The 22,578-nt window shown below is 35.7% G+C and overlaps 1 protein-coding gene across 1 annotated transcript in view; it reads right to left on the bottom strand.

Moving 5' to 3' along the window:
* Positions 1–22,578, bottom strand: part of armc9 (armadillo repeat containing 9) — a 99,176-nt gene that overhangs the window by 62,242 nt on the left and 14,356 nt on the right. The window contains exons 10-18 of the mRNA XM_079808655.1: positions 19,627–19,662; positions 16,139–16,173; positions 10,945–11,056; positions 10,503–10,595; positions 8,145–8,235; positions 3,522–3,645; positions 1,885–2,024; positions 1,631–1,707; positions 726–800 (exon numbers count right to left, since the gene is read on the bottom strand). Coding sequence (XP_079664781.1) covers positions 726–800; positions 1,631–1,707; positions 1,885–2,024; positions 3,522–3,645; positions 8,145–8,235; positions 10,503–10,595; positions 10,945–11,056; positions 16,139–16,173; positions 19,627–19,662 — 783 coding nt within the window. The remainder of the gene's footprint in view (positions 1–725; positions 801–1,630; positions 1,708–1,884; positions 2,025–3,521; positions 3,646–8,144; positions 8,236–10,502; positions 10,596–10,944; positions 11,057–16,138; positions 16,174–19,626; positions 19,663–22,578) is intronic.

Below are 22,578 nucleotides of genomic sequence, written 5' to 3'. Positions count from 1 at the left end.
AATAATAAGAACGGGAACGGTTTCAATAGGTGCCTTCGCACCTTCGGTGCTTGGCCCCTAAATATAACCCTTTGAAAAAAGCAGAAACCAAATGTACCTGCAATTATAGAATCACCCATTAGTTAAAATGTAATTTATTCCTGTGATCAATCATTACTCCAGTCTTCAGTGTCACATGATCCTTCAGAAATCACTCTAATATGATGATCTGATTCGGAGTTGTGCTGATTCATATTTTTGTGGAAACTGTGATAATTCTTTAGGATTCTGTGATGAATGAAAAGTTCAAATGAACACAATAAACACAAACTTTTATTTTGGATGCGATTAATCGCGATTAATCTTTTGACAGCCCTACTTTCTATATAAATCTATATAGAAATCTAGAAGCGTATATAAATATATAATTAGTGAGTGAGCTGCATCATTTGCAGTGTTTTATGGGATTGGGTGCTTGTTCCTGAGCTATTTCAGCAACATTTCTGTTTGACAGTGACTTTTCTGATTGGTGGATTTCACTTAAGGATAATGGGTAGTGTCGTTTTTCACCGGGAATTTGACTATCAAACATTTCTTTTTGAAAATGAGCCTTCTCACTTGTGACGTCTACATGGGCACATATGTCACTGTTTAACTTAGGTTTGAATGTTATCGCTAAAGTAATAAACACTGTAAAAATAAAATACTCATAAACTATTGTGAATGAACCATGATTAAACACGTACCATCTGCTTGGCTTCCTCTCGAATCTCTGGCATGGACAGGATGCTGTATAAAGCTCCATTCACATAGTACCGAATCTACATTCACACACATGAACACAAACATGCAGTGAACATTAGAAACTTTGGCATCTCAAAAACATTTTGATCTAAAAAAAGCTTAAAAGCTTACAAATTTGTTTTGTACACAATTATGATGCTTTGCTTGATAATTGATGAACCACTGCCATTCAACTGAATGAGATCAGCACTTAACTAAATAATGAATGACTACTGTCTTTCATGACTACTGGAATTTTGCAACATTTTCACTTATTTTCCTGCTTATAACTGTGAAGCTCCTACAAAACAATCTGTATTGTATAAAACTCTATGACTTTACTTATAAATTGTGCCTTTTTTATTTAAATGGGTTTCATTTAAATGACGTTTACTATTATATATGTCTTTTAATATTCTATTATTCTACTGTATTTATTACACAATTAGTCAAAAATGTGGGGACAAATTAAAATGTATATCAGCTAATATAAAATTAACTAAAACAATTTTAAATATTGTTTAATAGTTTATAATTAATAGTTGATTGCACTATTAAGTTTCATTATTGCAATTTTTTGTATAATTTTTGGGGCCTGTGAGCGAATTCATTAATGAATATAAAGTGTAAGTTTGATTCTCCATTTGAATATTTTCAAAAAGGGAGTGAAACGTTCATGGCACACTTGAAAGACAAACTTTTTAATCCAAAGTTCACAAAAGCCCTCTTATTTGAGAACCGGTTGACGCAGAAAGGACTAAGCTAAATTTAAACCTTCAGTATATCTAGTGACGAAGGCGGTGAGGGGAGAACAAACTCAAATAATACGCCCAGTTGGTTGACAGCAGTTGAGCAATTATCGATTTACCTCATGGTTCTCGTGTCCCAGGAGCTCCGTCAGCACTTTCAGGACGTGCTTGGCCTCCTCCGCACACTTTTGCTTTCCTGAAACATGAGCGTCATACCAAAGTAAACACTGAGCTGCTAAAGTAAAGACTACTAGAAGCAATGCAAATACAAGTCTAAACAAACTGAACAAAGGATGATGAATGCACACAATATAATTGCTTATAAGCATCTTGATTTCTTTGATATGGTCATTGATTAATAACTCTGCGTTACCTTGAGTGCGCAGGCAGAGGTTCATGAGGAGGGAGATGGCGTATTCAAGTGTGTAGTCGGATAGACAGTCGGAGTCATGGAGCTCTTTGACCAACCAGCCGATTAGACCGTCTCTGATCATAGCAGACTGCTGTGCTCGCCTGCACAACATATACAAACATTCAGTTTTTAGGCTTTTTATAAAGACCCCATGAATCACTTGAAGTAAATCACTTGAAGTATTTCTTATTGAAAAAGGATGATGATGAGAAATATCACTTTTTTTTTCTTTCTTTCAAATCACCAGGGAATAAAAAATGGGTAACTGCAGCCTTGTATCTGACAATTTTTTTTTTTTACAATTCCGAGTTTATATCTCACAATTCTGAGAAAAAAAAGTCAGAATTGCAAGTTATAATTACACAATTGCAAAAAAAAGTTTATACAGTATAATCGCAATTATAACTTACAATTGTGAAACTCGAAATTGCAAAAAAACGCAGATTTGTGAGATATAAATTTGCAATTAAAAAAGGTAATTGGCATTTTTTTTCACAGTTCCGAGTTTATAACTCACAATTCTATCCCCCACTATCCCCCTTCTCTCTTGCAATTGCAAGCTCACAATTATGAGAAAAAAAGCCTGTTATAATCTCACAATTGCAAAAGAAAAAAAAAAGTCTTCTACCCCCCACCCCCCCCCCACAGAATTGTGAGATATAAACTCGAAATTGAAAAAAAAAAAGGCAAGTTTATATCTCGCAATTCGGACTTTATAAATGCTGATGGCAAGTTTCTTGCAAATCTGAATTTTTCTCTCGCAATTGCAAGCTCACAATTATGATAAAAAAAGCCAGTTATAATCTCACAATTGCACAAAAAAAAGTCAGAATAACAAGTTTATATATCGCATTTCAGACTTTATCATTTGCATTTGTGAGTTCATATCTTGGAAATAAAAAAATTTTTTCCGCAATTCCGAGTTTATAACTCACACTTCTATTTTTTCCCCCCAGAATTGCAAGAAATAAACTCAAAATTGCAACAACAAAAAAGCCAGAATTGTGAGATATAAATTTGAAATTGCAAAAAAAGGGCAGAATTGTGAGATATAAATTTGTAATTAAAAAAGGTAATTATTATTTTATGTCACAATTCTGACTTCTATTTTTTCACAATTGCAAATTTATATCTCACAATTCTGGGGGGAAAAATTTGAATTGTGAGTTATAAACTTGGAATTGCGAAAAAAAAAAAATTAATTTCCTAGACATGAACTCACAAATGCAAATTATAAAGTCTGAAATGCGATATATAAACGTGTTATTCTGACTTTTTTTTGTGCAATTGTGAGATTATAACTGCCTTTTTTTCTCCGGATTGTGAGATATAAACTCGCAAATGCAAGAAAAAAAATCTGAATTGTGAGATAAAATTTACCTACTTTTTTTGTGGCGGAAACAAGCTTCCAAGATTAGTTTACGTCACAGCCATAAACCTACTTGCTAGTTTGTTGTAGATCGTATTGTTAAAAAAAAAATTTGATTGGACAAAAACTGGAGTCCTTTTTTTTGCATTTTGAAGTACATTTAAAAAAACAACAGAAAACATATTATTACAGTCTGTATGTTTTATTTCCATTTGAACAAATGGCGTACCTGAGGCTGAGTTTCTGCAGTGCCGCGAGCACGTTTTCTCGAGTTACAGACTCTTTCTCTTCAGTCTTCAGACAGTCAAGCAGAAACCTCAGTAAAGATGGTATCTGAGACAGGTACATGCGCCCTGGGTGTGCAAAAGTGCATGAGACGACAACAAAACACATTTCAGAGCTAAAGACAGAAATAAGGGCTCGACAATAAGGAATGCCCGATGCCCTGGGGCCGGCATAAACGGGCCTATGCTGCATCAACTGCACGTGTTTTTAAGCCCTGCCAATTTAAATATTCAAGCGCAAGAAGATGTGAAAGATGTTGTGCACGCACACACCCAGAAAGCCACTTCTCAGACAATATGCGAATGTTGAATTGAGCTCTCTTTCATGTCTTCTCGCATTTTTTAACGGACATATTCACACAAAATTACGTCAAAGGCCTTCGCCCCCACACCAACTCCGCCCCCAGCTATGACACAACACCGACCAAAATTACTGTCTGTGCCAATAAAATCTTGAGCCTTGGAGATGTATACACAATTTATATAATTGTCATTGTAAATATTTTGTACCAACATTTTTGAGAATTGAGAACCATTAATGAACACATTTTTACTTTAATCTGTTTGGGCTATAGGGCCAAGATACGTACTGATGTATTTTGTCGATATTTGGTGGGAAAATTTTTTAATTTCTACTGTCAATAGTGATATTCATCAACACAACAAATAGACTTGGTCGGCATTACTTGGAACGCCCACAAAAACATCACATCCGTTTATGCCGTGGGGGAAAACAATCCACTCGAATGAACGTGCATAGACCTTGTTAGATGCTTTATCTTTACCTTTTGTTATGATTACGATTGATTTTTGCTTGGTGCAATGCCGAAAAGTTGCTGTGTGGTGTTCTGCATTTCTAATCAGTAAAAAAAAAACCTCATCTGAAGTTTTAGACGGAGCTGTTCGTCAATTCCGAAAGCCTGTGCAATACGTCCATTACAATTGAACATTTGCACTAAATGATGATGTATTATTGCAAAGATGAAAACATAAGAGATTTCATTACTGCAATTGCAAAAGTTTGTTTAACAAAAACGCCAATATAGTCATACATTTGTAACGGGATTCGAACTGCGCCAAAAAGCAGTCAGCTTGTCATTAAAGCAGTTTTCATGCAAGCTATCACATAGTGTGCAAGGTTATTAATGTACAAAACATTCAAAAGTCATCTTTATTTCATAAAGGGCTGGGCTCATGTTTGTGTTTCAAGCCTACAAGCTGATATAGTCAAATTGCATGTATGACACTTGAATGACATTTTCTTGTCAGAATACATGCTGCTCCCCCAAATATTACACGTCATAGTAGCCAACTTCATAAATCACCTTTTTGATATTCGTCTTTTGATAAAGACGGTTGCTTTAAAAAAGCAAAAAACTTCAGTAATTTGAGAATAGTATTGTGACACTGACATGTCAACTCCAAATTTGCTTTGTAAAATGTAAATACTGAACTAATTCATTCATGCATGGCTGTACTAGCAAGAAAAACGAATATATAAACAGATCAAGGTACATGCATGCAAGACAACAGAAAACTGATGGATGTCTAAACTTGAGCTAAACCGGTGTCATTGATGCCAAAAAGCTCATCATATAACTGGATTTTAGGCTTTTGACAAATGTTTGTTGAACGTGGCACTGCAGTAAATTAACGTTTGACATTAGACTTGCCGCATTTCATGTTTCTATTCTAGCCCAAACAAATACATGCACAAACGGCATTTGCATTGCACACGGAACATTCAGAAAAAAACATTTCATAGCACAAGACAAGTTTTATGATCATTTTAAAACGTTAAATGTATGTAATACATAGGCCTACATTAAATCCATTAAATTCAGGAACACTGAATAAACGTCTTCATCGAAAAAGCAGCATGCATTTAAATTCTAACAAGTTCAGTTTACTTAAAAAAAGTTTGGAAACCGATTGCCTTATTTTTGCAAAGCAAACTTAAAGGGAAAACTGAAGTTAATTTAATAATCAGCTAAAAGTACAGAAAGCTAACACCTCCCAAGTGAATTAAGCAATACATATCAAGTTAGTTAAATGCCAATTCTAGTTAACATACTCTAGATATTTACTAATCTTACTTAAGGTTTAATCGTAAGAATACTTGAGTAGTTCCATTTAAAGCTACACTATGTAACTTTTCCGTCCACTAGAGGTCGCCTGTTCAAAACAAAGGCGTAGTTTGATGACGGCACGTTTGAGCGCAGAATCTCGGGACATGTGGTTTTCACCTCACAGCCGGTGGGAAACAGTCAGGATAGGACTCGGGCAGAAATCATGTTCATGGATGCGATTATTAGCATTACTGTAGTCTGAAGTAGAGCAGGAGCGAGTGTTGTGGAGCTGAGCAAGGCCGCAGGAGCGATTGAAGAGCGGGACTGTTATTATGGCATAGTCGCTGGCGGGACTTTTATTATGACACGGTTGCCGGCGGCACTTCCTCTTCTCCAGTCATGAGTCTGAGGTAACCCAACTCTGTTTATCGTATTAGATATATCTGAGTGTGTTGAAAAGGAAGTTATGACGTTCGCTCGGCGGCTGCTATGACACTTGTTCACACTGCAGTGAGAGTAAAGTGTTTCACTGAATAAAACCGGAGACCGAGGGTGACGCAGATATGACGCAATCGACAGGCGACTCCCTCACACGCATAGCTCACACGTCCCGGCTCCTCGGTTAAAATAGCAATTTTCTCACGATTTACAAATAGTTTAAAACATTTGGGATATTCTAAGTACTCAAATGAACAAAATATATAACACTGGCCTAGTGGTTTCTGGATATTTTTCTGCAAAAATCCTACATAGTTCACCTTTAACTAACAGTGTTATATTATGTTCTGCAAACATCTTAAATACTATTATACTCAACATAGTTTTAATCTGTCATTTTCAGCTATGGTGACTTAAAAAAACGATGTGCAATCGGTTTCAACGTTTTCTTCAAGTAAAGTGAACATATTTTTAGTAGTTCAACTAGCATGAATGCACTTAACACTCAATTAAGTAAGCTTAATTGCATCAAGTTCTTCTTACTTAAACCATTTAAGTTGTGTCGACATAATTCTATCTGTGATCTGAGGAAGTGTACTCTCAGAATACATTGCGTCACGAATAAATTAATTGCTTCGTTTGATTAGTTTTGGCTTTATTTTACCATTTTATTTGCTGTATTTTGTCAGTATAACCCCAATAACGACAGCAAATAAACTTGTAATGGTCTTATTAACATTGTTATCATTGTTGTGTTTTGCATGCTGAATGTTGAAGTCTGTGTGTGACTCAAGCATGGTCAACTGTAAGATATTGTCACAAATATAGAGGGATGATATCAACACAATTAAAAGTTTGTCATAAGTGTTAGCAATAAAATGTTAAAAGATCATTAATTGGCATTCAATTTTTTAAATGTTACTTCCCTTCCTTTCAAATCAGATAACTGTGATTTCTTGTTGCATCGCTGCATTAATAGGAAGAGATTTACGATAATATAAATGAAGTTACAAGTCCCCAACCAAAGGGAACACTAATCACCATAATGGTGTTAAGAAATGGTAAGAAATCAACAAATATTTATGAAGTCAGCTTATGTGACGCTCTCCCAAAATATTAAGTTGTATTGTCAATAACATTCAAGATGACTAGAAAATGAGTAAATGCAACTAAGAAGAACGATGACTGTAGAAGTGGAGGAAATTAGTGAAAAGTCTATTAAGAATTGCCCCGCCTCAAAAAACTTTTGCCTCCCCACCTGTTTTTTTTGCTTTGGCAAAATGGTACTCAAACCAGTCAAGTAATGTTTACTCTGGTTTTCTGAGTAACAAATGCATTAGCATGCAAATAGCTCAGATTACTAATTCCAATTCGAATTCTATGAATTCGGACATACTACTCTGTGTGTTGGCATACTGTTTTTCACATACTATATAGTGGAGAAGTATTCGATTTCAGACGCAGCTTATCTGTGTGACCAACCAGGAAATACTTCTTAGCAAACGTTTAGTCACAATAGTGTTAACTGTTTAGTTTCCATATTGTTCCATTTTTACCATAGCACAGTTTATTTTCAGTGATAAACCTACTCTTACAATAACTGTTCTGCTAATAATCTGTCAAACCAACTGTGTGTTGGCGGCGATACAAAAATGTGGAAGTATAATGTGTAGTTTTCACAAGAGCTCTGGAGCTGTCTAGACTTTTGCTGACAAGTAAACATGAATTTCTGGGTAAAGGTGACACAGAGAACGAGTAAACATTGGTCATTTTCATAGACTACCGACATTGTAAACTGTACAAAGCGGGTTGAAAAGGTAACTTTAAGTTCCAAAACGTTTTTCAAAAAATGCCAAAGGGCACATGCTCAATTGATTCAGGGTCAAATTTTGATTCTAGCCCATTCAGTTCTGGAGTTACGTAAAAACTTTGCGTACTGTAGCGCCACCTAGAGCGATGGAGGGATGTGTGTGTTTATGATTGGTGGATTTTAGTTTGTTTACAGTCTCTGTCGCACAAACTGCTTTAAAGAAGAAAAAGAAAAAGAAAAAAGTCACTTACCATCACACAATGAGGCAAATGCATTGATGAGTCGTGCCATATACTGTCTGACAATCTCATTTTTGGATTTTATTAGATGAAGAACAGTTTTCTGCAAAGTACACAAAACCAGTTAGGCAAAAAGCTACTTTTGGTACAATGTGTGTTTTTGCAAAGGACTATTTTATTTATTCTGGATTATAGTGAGATATAATCTTCCAGCCCGCACAAAGAGCTGACTAGATTGCCTCACGGAACTTGGTGACAATGATAGGAAATTAGTCATGTCACGTTAACCTCTGAAGCCTGATCGTCCACATTCAGATTCATCCTAAATACCTGAAATGAAACATTTTAGAAGAGAAGTAGGTCATAGACAGAATACATTTTTTGTCTATTTACACCAAGTGCAAATAGCGTGCCTTGTTGGCAAGTGCTATTTGCACTATCTCCACCTAACAATGCCTGCTTGGGAAAAACAAGATTTAAAAAAACGGACGTATTTTAACGTTTTCAGTGGCGTAGTCAGTAAAGCATAAGGCTTAAAGATCTAAGTTGACGTGATCGACCCGGGTCGCCCATTTTTGTTACATAACTGTCCTCATTTTAAACTGCGAAAAGCAAAACCCAGTGTTTGGGTAGTTTTTGTGTAACTCAGATCCTGGGTCAGACGTAACAACCCAGAGTTTGGGTCGTTTTTGTGTAACTCAGATCCTGGGTCAGATGTAACAACCCAGTGTTTGGTTAGTTTTTGTGGTACCCAGATCCTGAGTCAGGCGTAACAACCCAGTGTTTGGGCAATTTTTGTGTAAATTAGATCCTGGGTCAGACGAAACAACCCAGTGTTTGGGTAGTTTTTGTGTAACTCAGATCCTGGGTCAGACACAACAACCCAGAGTTTGGGTAGTTTTTGTGTTACCCAGATCCTGGGTTAGACACAACAACCCAGAGTTTAGGTAGTTTTTGTGTTACCCAGATCCTGGGTTAGACACAACAACCCAGAGTTTGGGTAGTTTTTGTGTTACCCAGATCCTGAGTCAGGCGTAACAACCCAGTGTTTGGGTAGTTTTTGTGTAACTCAGATCCTGGATCAGACGAAACAACCCAGTGTTTGGGTAGTTTTTGTGTAACTCAGATCCTGGGTCAGGCGAAACAACCCAGTGTTTGGGTAGTTTTTGTGTAACTCAGATCCTGGGTCAGACCTAACAACCCAGTGTTTGGTTAGTTTTTGTGTTACCCAGATCCTGGGTCAGGCATAACAACACAGTGTTTCAGTAGTTTTTGTGTTACCCAGACACTGGGTCAGACCTAACAACCCAGTTTTTGGGTAGTTTTTGTGTAACTCAGATCCTGGGTCAGACGTAACAACCCAGTGTTTGGTTAGTTTTTGTATTTCCCAGATCCTGGGTCAGACGTAATAACCCAGTGTTTGGTTAGTTTTTGTGATACCCAGATCCTGGGTCAGACGTAACAACCCAGTGTTTGGTTAGTTTTTGTGTTACCCAGATCGTGGGTCAGACGTAATAACCCAGTGTTAGGGTAGTTTTTGTGTAACTCAGATCCTGGGTCAGACGTAACAACCCAGTGTTTGGTTAGTTTTTGTATTTCCCAGATCCTGGGTCAGACGTAATAACCCAGTGTTTGGTTAGTTTTTGTGATACCCAGATCCTGGGTCAGACGTAACAAGCCAGTGTTTGGGTAGTTTTTGTGTAACTCAGATCCTGGGTCAGACGTAACAAGCCAGTGTTTGGGTAGTTTTTGTGTAACTCAGATCCTGGGTCAGATGTAACAACCCACTGTTAGGGTAGTTTTTGTGTAACTCAGATCCTGGGTCAGACGTAACAAGCCAGTGTTTGGGTAGTTTTTGTGTAACTCAGATCCTGGGTCAGATGTAACAACCCAGTGTTTGGGTAGCTTTTGTGTAACTCAGATCCTGGGTCAGACATAACAACCCAGTGTTTGGGTAGTTTTTGTGTAACTCAGATCTTGGGTCAGACGTAACAACCCAGTGTTTGGGTAGTTTTTGTGTAACTCAGATCTTGGGTCAGACGTAACAACCCAGTGTTAGGGTAGTTTTTGTGTCACTCAGATCCTGGGTCAGACGTAACAAGCCAGTGTTTGGGTAGTTTTTGTGTAACTCAGATCCTGGGTCAGACGTAACAACCCAGTGTTAGGGTAGTTTTTGTGATACCCAGATCCTGGGTCAGATGTAAAAACAACCCAGTGTTTTGATAGATTTTGTGTTACCCAGATCCTGGGTCAGACATAACAACTGACTATAAAGCTATTTTTTGAATATTATCTTAGAAATATAAAATGATTCTGCATGCAGTTTTCATACAATACACAAAAAAAGTTGTTAGCATTTTTGTAATGTACCTGTTTGGTACTGTACCACTCCAGAAGATCATTGCTGATGAAGGCCTGCAGAACCGTGTCTCTTTGCTCACCATGAAGAGATCGAGTCAACCTCTGGCGACCAATGAGAAATTACAAGAAAATTGGCATGTAATGCGAAAACCAATTTGTGTATCTCAATGTGTATTCTAAAGGACAGAAAATACCTCAAACATGGAGATAAAACAAGTTTCTATGCAGTTGTTGTCAAAAGATCCAATCCAAAGTCTCTATTTTTTCTCTGGTTCCTCGTTTGTTTGTTTTTGTAACCTATTTTATCATGTTTGAGTGATACTAACAGTGATCCTTGACTTAGAAAACATCTGTAACTGTAGTGATTCTGATATTGCGGCAGAAACTATGGGATACAATCCCCGCCAAGTGTGCTGGTGTTTTTCGTTTCCTAACAGTAATTCTGAGTTACCCAGCGCAAAGCTTGAAGCAGCAAAGCCTTCAGTCGATCTGATCCATTCACTAGGTCTTTCTTCAGCTTCTCGTAGTCAAGCGAAGGCAGCAACGGCACGTCTTTGGGTCTCCTGATAGCAGGAAGTAAACAGATGGTAAATCGGCACATGACACCTTGCTCTTCAGGTTGCTAACGGGAATTTTGTGCCGTTGAAAAGAATGTCTTTCCATCTCAAAACAGATCATGTTTCCAAGGTCTGGTTTGATTGCATTTGCATAATTACTTTTGAATGACTTGACAAAAACAATATGGCAAAGTTAACCAGCTGCTTAAGATGTTCATTAAATCAATTCAAAACATTATTTAGAACATTTACAGGACGAGTGTCTAAAATGCAATTGTTTTATTGACAGCTGTAGATTTTTACATATAATATAATAATATTCAATATTTATAATATAATACATCCTAATATAATTATATCACTGATTCTTGAGATAAGGGACAAAACATGTTTTAAAATGTTAAAAAATAACACTACATTATAAAAAAAATGGTATTTTTGTAGACAAAGGTCTCAGATAATGAACCATGTAAGGGAACAATTTTTTTTTTTAAATTATATTTATTAAGTCCATAACGTAATTTGTGTCGACTCCGTCAGACACACTAAAAAGCATGCTAATTTAATTTAATCTATCCAAAAACAATGTAAAATCTTCAGTTATGTAATACTTGCGTTCAGTAAAGGATCTAAATCATAAAATACATTCTCAGTTTATTTTTTGTTTGTTTTCACACTATTATGAACAACAAAGGTTGAGCTGAGGCCAAATATACAGTATATGTAAATAGAATCATGAAACAGCATTAGAAGAATTCCCCATATGCAAGAACACATATTAAATCACATTATACAGACTTTTTGAGCGCATTTGTCAACTATCAGACATAAAACCTGACGTCTGTTGACGTCTGACGGAGTTGACAAAATTGAGTGTTTTTCCACCTTAAAGGGGCTATATGCGTTTTTCTGAAATTTAAACTCGCGACTGACACCTGTGGCCAAAAAACAGAACTGCTCTTATTTTCTGCTCGCTCTCGCAGCGGTGGTGACGTCACATCCGCAGACAGCGCGGGAAAAAAACGACCCAACAGAAAATAGGAAAAATAGGATACAGGCTTATAGGTGCACCCACTGTGAGCGGACAAGGTGTCAGTATGCTCATCAGGAGATGTTTGAGTCATAAATGGTAAAATAAAAAGGCTATTGTTACGTTTATTTTGGGGAAAAAGTTGCATATAGCCCCTTTAATCACGTGTTGTAAAGTGGAGTAATTTCGTTTTTTTCCTCAGTTGTAGCTGCCTTAATAAACATATCAAAATGGCAAGATTTATCCCATAACTATTTACAGAAACTATTACACTGCGATGACGGAGTTGACATGTTAAGGCTATGACCGCAGAGACTTCAATATTGTTTGTTTAAAATATAAAAAAAATCTATAACTTCAAGGACTTTGTGTCATGAGATCCACAATGAGCAGGAAAGTAAGTGCTCCTCAGAGTTAAAGCTGCCCATGACACTGTCAGGATTTTATATAATTCTGAATAAATCAGGCAGAGTTGACGCAAAGTGAGGACACAACTTTTATAGCTATTTTTAATGGAAAATATAATTCAATATTTACTTGTTGTATTGTTTGATATCTTAAAGATCTCCGCCTTTTAATGTAACTGTGTATTTTATCATTTGTTGCATTTTTAAACACTTTGTTTGGCAGTTTTACATTGTGACCTCATGCTGAGGACAGGTTAAATTACATGTGTTTCCAAGTATTTAAAAGAATAAGCAATAAATGTCCTGAGTATACAAATTTCCCTTAGTTGTAACTTTTTAAGTATTTTTATTGTGTTGACATTCTTACTTTTTAACATAAATAGGGCTTTTGTGTCTGGGACATGTTTTGTCCCTTATCTCAAGAATCAGTGATATATCTCAATGAGAATTATTTAATTCTGGGAACAAAATATAGATTTGTTTTAGTCCTGTCAAAATTAGCGCATGCAATATTTTTTTTTATTTTGATGCGCTATAAATATTTAGCGCATATATATATATATATATATATATATATATGACACACACAACGCACAGAAAGACGTGCACCAGAATCCAGTTTTAGAATCCAGAACTATGCCAAAATGCCCATTTTGTCAAGTTTTCTCATAAGAGCAGTTAAGTAACGTCTTAAAGAAGTTTCTGGAAGAGAAATTGAGATCACATGGGTAAATACAGCGCAGTTAAGAAGTTTCTGGAAGAGAAATTGAGATCACATGGGTAAATACAGCGCAGTTAAGAAGTTTCTGGAAGAGAAATTGAGATCACATGGGTAAATACAGCGCAGTTAAGAAGTTTCTGGAAGAGAAATTGAAACTGTGTGTGTGATTAATCGGAGCGATTAATGATGATATATTCCAGCTCTGCCTGGCCGTTTTTAGGTGAAAGATCGGATCTGGTGGAGATGTCCGACATTTCCAGAAGCGGAAATTAATTAATGAGAAATTTATTATGCATCATCTTTTTCTCTTTTAATTTCTTTTATAACTGTTTTAATTTTCCTTACTTTTATTTTGTGATTTATTTTAATTTCCTTTCTGTGTAAAGCACTTTGAATTACCATAGTGTATGAAATGTGCTAAATAAATAATCTTGCCTTGCCTTAAATTAAATTAAAGAGTTGTGAAAAAATTAGACGCACGTGACAGTGCGTCAGATCCGCGTCATGTTCGGCAGTGGCAGATCTTAAAGTGCCACTAATGATGTCTGTCATTAATGTTCATCAAAGAACAAAGGGAACAGAGAACACTGTAGCTTTAATAAGGATTAAATTATATTTAATTGATTATTTATGCAGTTAAGACTGTAAAGTGTTTGATAACTTCATTTAATTTCTGTATATTTGGCCACAGGTAAATATGACATTTATTAGAATGGGTTTATATGAAGATTGTTTTAAGTTCACTTAAATTAAAAGTTGCTATTTTTTAAAAGCCTAATAAATGTTGAAATTGATATAGATTTCATTTATACTGTAGTGTTGAATGTCTATCATTAATGTTAGAAAAAATCAATTTCATAGAGATCAGTGATACTTGCCTTTCTACTCTTGTTTCTAGATTAATTTGGGGAATAACTGTGAAATTATTACAATATAAAAATATTTAAAACTTTTTAATCGCAATGAATTACAGAAAAAAAAATTGCATTTAATTCGTTCATTTTTTTATCTATTGACAGCACTTTTTTTTATATTCCACATAACATTTATGTGTTCATACTTGAAAATTATATATATTTTTAAAAAGGGGGCCATGCAAACGGATCACCATATTTAGGGGCTCCTGGCATAAAAAAAAAGTGTGAAAACCCCTGATTTACATTAAAGGGTCATGAAACCCTAAACCACATTTTTTGAGATTTTAACAGTTATGAGTGTTGAGCATCATAGAAGTCAATGTTACCATCCATTCGTTTTTCGTAGGAGAAAACGAGTTAATTTTAAACCTTTTTGCACGTCACAGAATGTGACGTTTTCTCGTACTATAGTATGGCGATGACTCATCGGTGTCTCATAATTATTCATGAGTCTGCGTGTCCTTATCCTATGAGAAGAGGCCTCGCTTAATTATTCATGAGTCTGCGTGTCCTTACAGCAGCACGCGTTGATTGACAGGTGCTTCAAAGAGTGAGATCACATTTAGTAAGTGAGAGATGCATTAATGGATCAAAAACAAGTAATTGATTTTGCATTGTAAGAGTTTCTGTGTCGCATAAGTTCTCTCCAGTAGATCCTGAGTCTTCGAAACAAACACAATTCATCCCCACTGTGAGTGTAACCGCTCTTTACAGGCCCATTAACCGATCAAACGGCTCATAAAACGCTGCCAAATGAATCTCAAAAGTTATCAATGATGTATATCATGAACATGCGAATGGCTGTGCATTTATTAGTGCAATAAATGATAGCTGTCAAAGGATATGTACTTTATGTGTTTGTGTTGTTTAAGGTGAGCTTACGAAACCACGTGTATATTGTGTTACGTAATGATATTTTGCAGCATGCTATTTTTTTGGGGGATGCTTTTACTGAGAGTGAAATAAAACTCAGAATCAGAAGCCGTTGCTGTGTTGTCAGTCAGTCTCCCCTCACCCCGCAGCTTAACCACGCCCACTTTTATAGCATTTTTCTAAACTGGGGTGAGAACTGACAGCTGCTAAAACAGGGGGGTTTTATGACCCTTTAAGGGCCAGATTTACAAAACGGGGCAAACAAAATTATTATTAATTATTATGAATCAAGGGTTCATAAACTTTTGCACGGAGTCACTGTTTATAAATTCAGGGGGGTGTTTTCGGTCTTGTTGACTATGTAAAGATATTTTTGTAAAATATATTTTTCAGGACAGTACTAAATAAAAAAAATAACATGCATTTTGTATGATCCCTCACTCAAAAAAATGTACTTTCACTGTTGTTAGAGGCACTCAAATCATCCTTGTTCACTTTACTTAAAAAACTCATGTAACTACATGAACTTAAATTTACTGAGTTGTTTCTACTAAAAATGAGTATTGTCAGTTTTGCTTAATTCATGTTGGACATTTAGAGGAGTTTCTGTGATTTTGTGGTTACCATTATGCAGGTGCCAGTGTTTAGGCTGTGGGCACTCATATACACACATTCATTGGATGGAATTCCTACACTCAATTAAATTAAGTTTGTCCAATTAGTCATTTTTGCATTTTGTTTCTAAAAATATGCTTGTTGTCATTTAATAGTTTTCCATTTACACTTGTAGAGCAAATAGTTAATTTAATAAGGTATAACATAACATTATTAAGTAAACTGCACATATAAATATTATGTAACAGTGACAAATTCAAATGGCTTGTATTTAATCAAAGAAATTGTGTCAGCTTTACATTTTACAGCTTTACTAAATTGTAAAAATTACTCAATATAGTTGGAACCACTTGACGCTGCTTTTTTGAGTAAATTCAACAAATCATTTTTTTGAGTGCTCTTATTTTGTTACAAATATTCACAGATTCTGCAAGGGGTTCACAAACTATTTCTTGTCACTGTATACCCTCTATTACTGCCGAGACAAGACTTTATACCAATCTTAAAGTAAAAAAAACAACTTACTGAGGTGCGACCGATGCCCGCAGCATTGAGGATGCCTAAATGAAAAAGAAAAACTCATTTGAATCTGTGCATTCATTGGCCTGCAACTAAAAATAAAATGCCTGTGTGTGTGTGTTAGTGAACTTTTCGCTGGTTAGTCTATGGGATTCTAGCTAAATGTGAGTATTCAGTAATAAACTAGCATGCGTTTTACAGCAGTTGCGACCGCATGCAGTACGTGTATATTTACATGCAAAGAATGACCTGAGACAAATTAATGACCGGTCTGCAAAGCTGGAGGGTTCGGGGAGGGGGGGGGGGGGTTAGTGAAAGGAATTCCCCAAGATCATTACAACGCTGCACCTGCGGGATCTAATTTCGAGTGAGCTCAAGTCCAGCTTCGGCATTATTTGGAGAGTAAGGAATGCTGATGGTCAGTGTACAAATGTAAACATCCTTCTCTGAAGGTTTGGTTACATAATGCAAGTTTGACTTCAACAAACATTCCGGATAGCCAAAGTTATGTATGCGAACATTCTCAAGTTTGGCTAATCGCAATTGTTTGCTGAGGATATTTGCAGTACGTCTGCGTATGTGCATTTCACAATGATGAGGGTTTGGACATAATGAGTGTATCCTGGATGAAGGAAGTCTATAATGCTCACAGAGGCTTTTATTTGATCACAAATACAGGACAATCAGTGACACATTTAAAATAACTGTTTTCTATTTGATTATGTTTGAATTTACTTCAGTTTTTAGTGTCACATGATCCTTCTGAAATCATTCTAATATGCTGATTTGCTGCTCAAGAAACATTTATTTATTATTAATGTTGAAATGTTGCTTTATATTTGATCACTGTTGATTTGATGTTGTAATACATTGATCAGGCATTACATTATGACAGGTCAAGTGAATAACACTGATTATCTCTTTATCACGGCACCTGTTAGTGAAAAATGGGCAAGCGTAAGGATTTGAGCGAGTTTGACAAGGGCCAAATTGTGAAGGCTAGACGAATGGGTCAGAGCATCTCCAAAACTGCAGCTCTTGTGGGGTGTTCCCGGTCTGCAGTGGTCAGTATCTATCAAAAGTGGTCAAAGGAAGGAACAGTGGTGAACCGGTGACAGGGTGATGGGCGGCCAAGGCTCCTTGATGCACGTGGGAAGCAAAGGCTGGCCCGTGTGATCCGATCAAATCTATCCACGTGTCTTAAATCATGCTATCAAAATTTTAAATCACGCTAGCAAAATGTTAAATCATGCTAACAGCATGCTAATCATGCAAGCAATGTGCTAAATCATGATAGCAATGGGCTAAGTTATGGTAGCAACATGCTATGGTAACAAAAAATGCTAATTCATGGTAGCATTGTGTTAATTCATGATAACAACATGATAATGAATGCAAACAATGGGTTAAAATGCCAGCAGTGGGTTAATTAATGCTAGCAAAATGATAAAACACGCTAGCAATGTATCTAATACTTCTAATCTATCTTAAATAATGCTAATCATACAAGCAATGTACTAAATCATATTAACTTCATGCTAAATAATGCTAGCAACATGTTAATCATGCTAGCAATATGCCAATTAATGCAAACAATGTGTTAAAACATGATAGCAACCTGATAAAACATGCTAGCAATGTGTTAAATAGTGCTAATTCATGCTAAGAACGTGCTAAAATCTATCTATCTATCTATCTGGCTCTTAAAACTACTAAACTAATAATTAAACTATTTCAAACTGAAAACCTTCAAACTTTCTGGCTAGGGTTTTTCAAGTCAACTAAAAGTTTGTCTGCAAACTATTTTTTAAAGGTCCCATGGCATGAAAATTTCACTTTGTGAGGTTTTTTAACATTAATATTTTCCCCTTGCCTGTCTATGGTCCCCCAGTGGCTAGAAATGGTGATAGGTGTAAACCAAGCCCTGGTTATCCTGCTCTGCCATTGAGAAAATGAAAGCTCAATCTGGAATCTTATATGTCATCATAACGGGGAAAGGTTACCTCACCTTTCTCTGCTTTGCCCGCCCAGAGAATTTGGAGAAAATGGATTCAGTTTATTTTTTAAATTTAATTCAGTCGCATTGTCAGCACAGGCTTTACAAACAGACTTTTACAATATGAATTCGACAGCACCGCAACAAACAGTGAGTAACAGTGTTCATTAATGCCTGATTTGTGATCAGTGATTTCTGATGTGTAGCTAATTATTCAAGTTCACGCAGATTTTCTTTCTAAATCATTTAATATTGTTTATGTGTCAGTGAATCAAGCCAGTGTCTAAACGATCGTTTCTGTTAGTAGCATGAAACAAATCTGTTATTTAAATTGTGATTAAACTACAGAAAACGATCAAAGAACACTCTCTTTATAATGTTCGAAGCTGTCAATCACACTCCGCGAGTATATCTGCACACTTGGCCAAACACCCGTTGTAATGAATGACGCTGTTATGCTGCACAACGAAGCTCTTACTGTATTCATTTCGATATTGTGTTTGCTGTTAGTTGTGGTGAAAACATTTTGTGAGAGAAATAGCGTTGCAATAACGAGATCACTGCATTCACGCAATCAACAGATTGTCTGTATACTCAATGCTCATCACTGCAGATAATGCTATAATCAACACTTTCACCATTTGTTAATCTCGACAGCTGTAATAGTAAAAATCAGTAAAAGTATTCATGTAATACGCATTTCAAATGCAAAGATGTCAGCCAATCACAACAGTGGGCATTTACACTGAAGTCTCACAGAAGACACACCCCTTCAAACAGAGCATTCAAGCCAGAGAGCTAAAATCAGGACATAAAAATGCCTTTTATTTCTAAATTATGACATTTTATGATGTAAAAGTCATACTAACAATATAAGTACACCTCAGGAAACATTATAAAATAATAAAAAAAATCCACATCATGGGACCTTTTAGATGATAAGACGGGTGAAAGTTGATTCATCTTTGGCAAATTATTTATTTATTTCCTTTCTTCTTAACCGTAATCCAGTGACTCATGTTTTCTGAACCAAAAAACTGGCACTGTTGACGTGTAAATGTAGGTATGTGATTTATTTAACTGACGCCAGGAAGGCACAGGTTATATCAAAAGGGAAAAGGGAAATATTTTTCATGATATGACCTGCAATATAAGTTTTGTCCTTGTTGTAACAGTTGAATTTATACGGTCTACTCTGGGAAACTGGAGACAAATAAGTGAAACAAATACTAAGCAGTCTTCAAAGTAATCAGTAATATGTCCTTCTTTTGGCATTCAGCAACAATGTACATGCCAGTTGGACAAAGTGGACCATTCTTATACTGAACAAGAATGTACATCCCATGACACTAGGGTGATCTAATGAAAACTAGATAAACTAGAAGGCTCGCTTGGGACGAAATACAAAGGAGGAAGAAGACAGGCAGGGCTGATGGTAATGCAGGCAAGACCGAGCAGGGAGACAGGAAGTAAGACGATGAAACATTCAGCAACTTACATATCCATCATCATAAGGGCTCATAGAGTAATATCCCTTAATGAACAGATGGTCAGACACACAAACACACAGGAAGATATGATTGAGGACACACTGGCTCCAAAAGCAAGTCAATTATGAAACATTTTAGGGATTGTCAGATTATCCAACCACTATGCGATTCTTTAGAGGCTCAGAATGTGTAAAATGTTGGATTTTGTATATTACACATACTCATCACAAGTTATGTAACACTTTAGTTGCTTTAAGTTAATAAATTATGATAGAAAAGGGGAAAAAACAGACAATATAATAAAAGCAATACATTACAAAAAGCTCCAATTAGTGTATCCATAAAGGTGTGGTCACATTAGCAAATGAAATTTCACCAACCAAAAGGTCCACTGTGTATTTTTAATTATAATTCAATTCATTACTGTTGTAATATGAAACATGAGGGTAATGAGGATTAGATTTCTATGCATTACGGTAATGAGAATTAGATTTCTTTGTATTAAGGTAATGAGAATTAGATTTCTATGCAGTACGGTTAGAGAATTAGATTTCAATGCAATAAGGTTATGAGAATATGATTTTACTGCATAACGGTAATGAGAATCAGATTTCTATGCGTCACGGTAATGAGAATTAGAGAATACGATTTCACTGCATTACGGTAATGAAAATCAGATTTCTATGCGTCACGGTAATGAGAATTAGATTTCAGTGAATTACGGTAATGAGAATTAGATTTCGGTAATGAGAATTATATTTATATGCAATACGGTAAGAGAATCAGATTTCTATGCATTACGCTAATGAGAATTAGATTTCAGTGCATTACAATAATGATAATTAGATTTATATGCATTACAGTAATGATAATTAGATTTCAATGCATTACGGTAATGAGAATTAGATTTTAGTGCATTACGGTTATGATAATTCGATTTCAATGCAATACGGTAATGAGAATTAGATTTTAATGCAATACGGTAATGAGAATTAGAATTCTATGCATTACGGTAATGAGAATTAGATTTCTATGCATAACGGTAATAAGAAATATATTTCAGTGCATTACGGTAATGATAATTGGATTTCAGTGCATCACGGTAATGAGGATTAGATTTTTATGCACTACGGTAAATTAATGTGATTAATTGTTTTGAATATAATGCCACAATGCAAAAGTCACAATCGTTTTAAAATAAGCTTATTTTAGGTACAATATTATTGATTATGGGGTGAATTTAAGTTATTAAGTAATATAAACCGAATATTAATTATTCTGGATTATACTGGAATTCACCTGCAGAAATTCGCTGAACTGCGGTAAATGAGACCACAGAATGTGTTTTTTTTGAAAAATGAAAAATAATAAAAGGTCTACAGACATGTTTTTTAAAAGTTGAAGAGAGCTATGTCAAGAGTGATGAAAAATCATATTGTACTTAAAATTCGGCTAATTTATGCGGATGTAAAAAAAAAAAACTTTTGAAAATTATTATGGTAATGAATCACCATTGAGAAAATTAAGAATTACAAAACTGTCTATAACATTTCCGGATGCATTATGGTAATGAGAATGGATTTTTTTACGCAGAAGATGTGAGGCACAACCGTGAAACGTGTTTGTCAAGTGCATGTTTACATAGAAAAGCGATGGTAAAGCTGCGCAATGGAATGACAAAAACTAGTTGTGTGCAAATTCATATGCAATGCGTAGTGGTGAGTGCGTTACAGAAGGTATGTCATATTTTGCATTGGTAACATTACTTTCATGACAATTAAGCATTTTTATTTGTCCTGTCCAATTCTGATTAATGTAAAAAAAACAATGTATATCAATATTATATATATATATATATATATATATATATATATATATATATATATATATATATATATATATATATATATATATATATCAGTGATGCGCGGGTCAATGTATAAACAACCCGCACCCGACCGACGTTTTCAACTAACCCGCCCGCAACTCGGACCGCAAAAAAAAAAGATGAAAATATTGTACCCGACCCGCTTCCTGACCCGCATTTTTTAAAAGTAGTAAATGCTCATCGTAGCTCATTGGGCCATTGAGAAAATGTTTCAGGCCCTGACGTGGTGTGCTCAGAGGTGCAGCAGCGAGAGCAGGAAGTTCTTGCGGCGGCCCATCATTTTCCATTTCAGCTCCAGATGCATATTATTGATGAACGCGATGTTTATGTTTCGACCCGGCTTGAAGAATTCATCAGCCCACATTTGGAAAACATTTGGAAAAGTGTGAAAGCCCTTAGGAGCGCAAACTGTTATTTTTCTGAATGCTGTATGATATAGCCTAGTGTTATGTAATACAGGCTTGATTTATTCATTTATTTCGTTTAATTTTCTTAACAATTAAGATGCTGCATGTGTTTATCCAGTCTAATCGAAGTGTGCGTCTCTCCCCCGACTTTCCCAACAAAAATCCCGCCCCCTCTCAGAAAATACATAAAACTGACTTTAAATGCGTTTAAAAGTAGCCTATTAAAATGGTACAATGGCATTGCTCAGTTCAACGTTTTGGGAAATCGGGCATTTTGTCCCGCGTCAGCATTTATTCAAAAGTTAATAACGCTCAACATTCAAAAGGTAAATAAGGATTTATTGACGATCCGACCGACCGTGACCCGAATATCATTAAAAATATTTTTGGATGACTCGTAACCGCGGGCAACCGCGGTGGCCGCGGGCACCCGCTCATTTTGGATCAACCCGCGCATCACTGATATATATATATATATATATATATATTAGGGATGCAACAATACAGTTAGTCCACGGTTCAATACATACCTCGGTTTTTAACCACGGTTTTCGTTTTGGTTTGGTTCTGATGGCTTGTCACATCAGTTTTTTGTTATTCTATTCTTAGGCGACAGGAATAGCAAGAGGTTAAGGAGAAAAAAGACTATTTTTTATTGCAATACT

This window comes from Gobio gobio (genome assembly GCF_949357685.1).
Source record: "Gobio gobio genome assembly, chromosome: 24".
Taxonomy (NCBI): Eukaryota; Metazoa; Chordata; class Actinopteri; order Cypriniformes; family Gobionidae; genus Gobio; species Gobio gobio.
The sequence above is the reverse complement of the archived record's forward strand: the minus strand, read 5'-3'. Positions and strand labels throughout refer to the sequence as shown.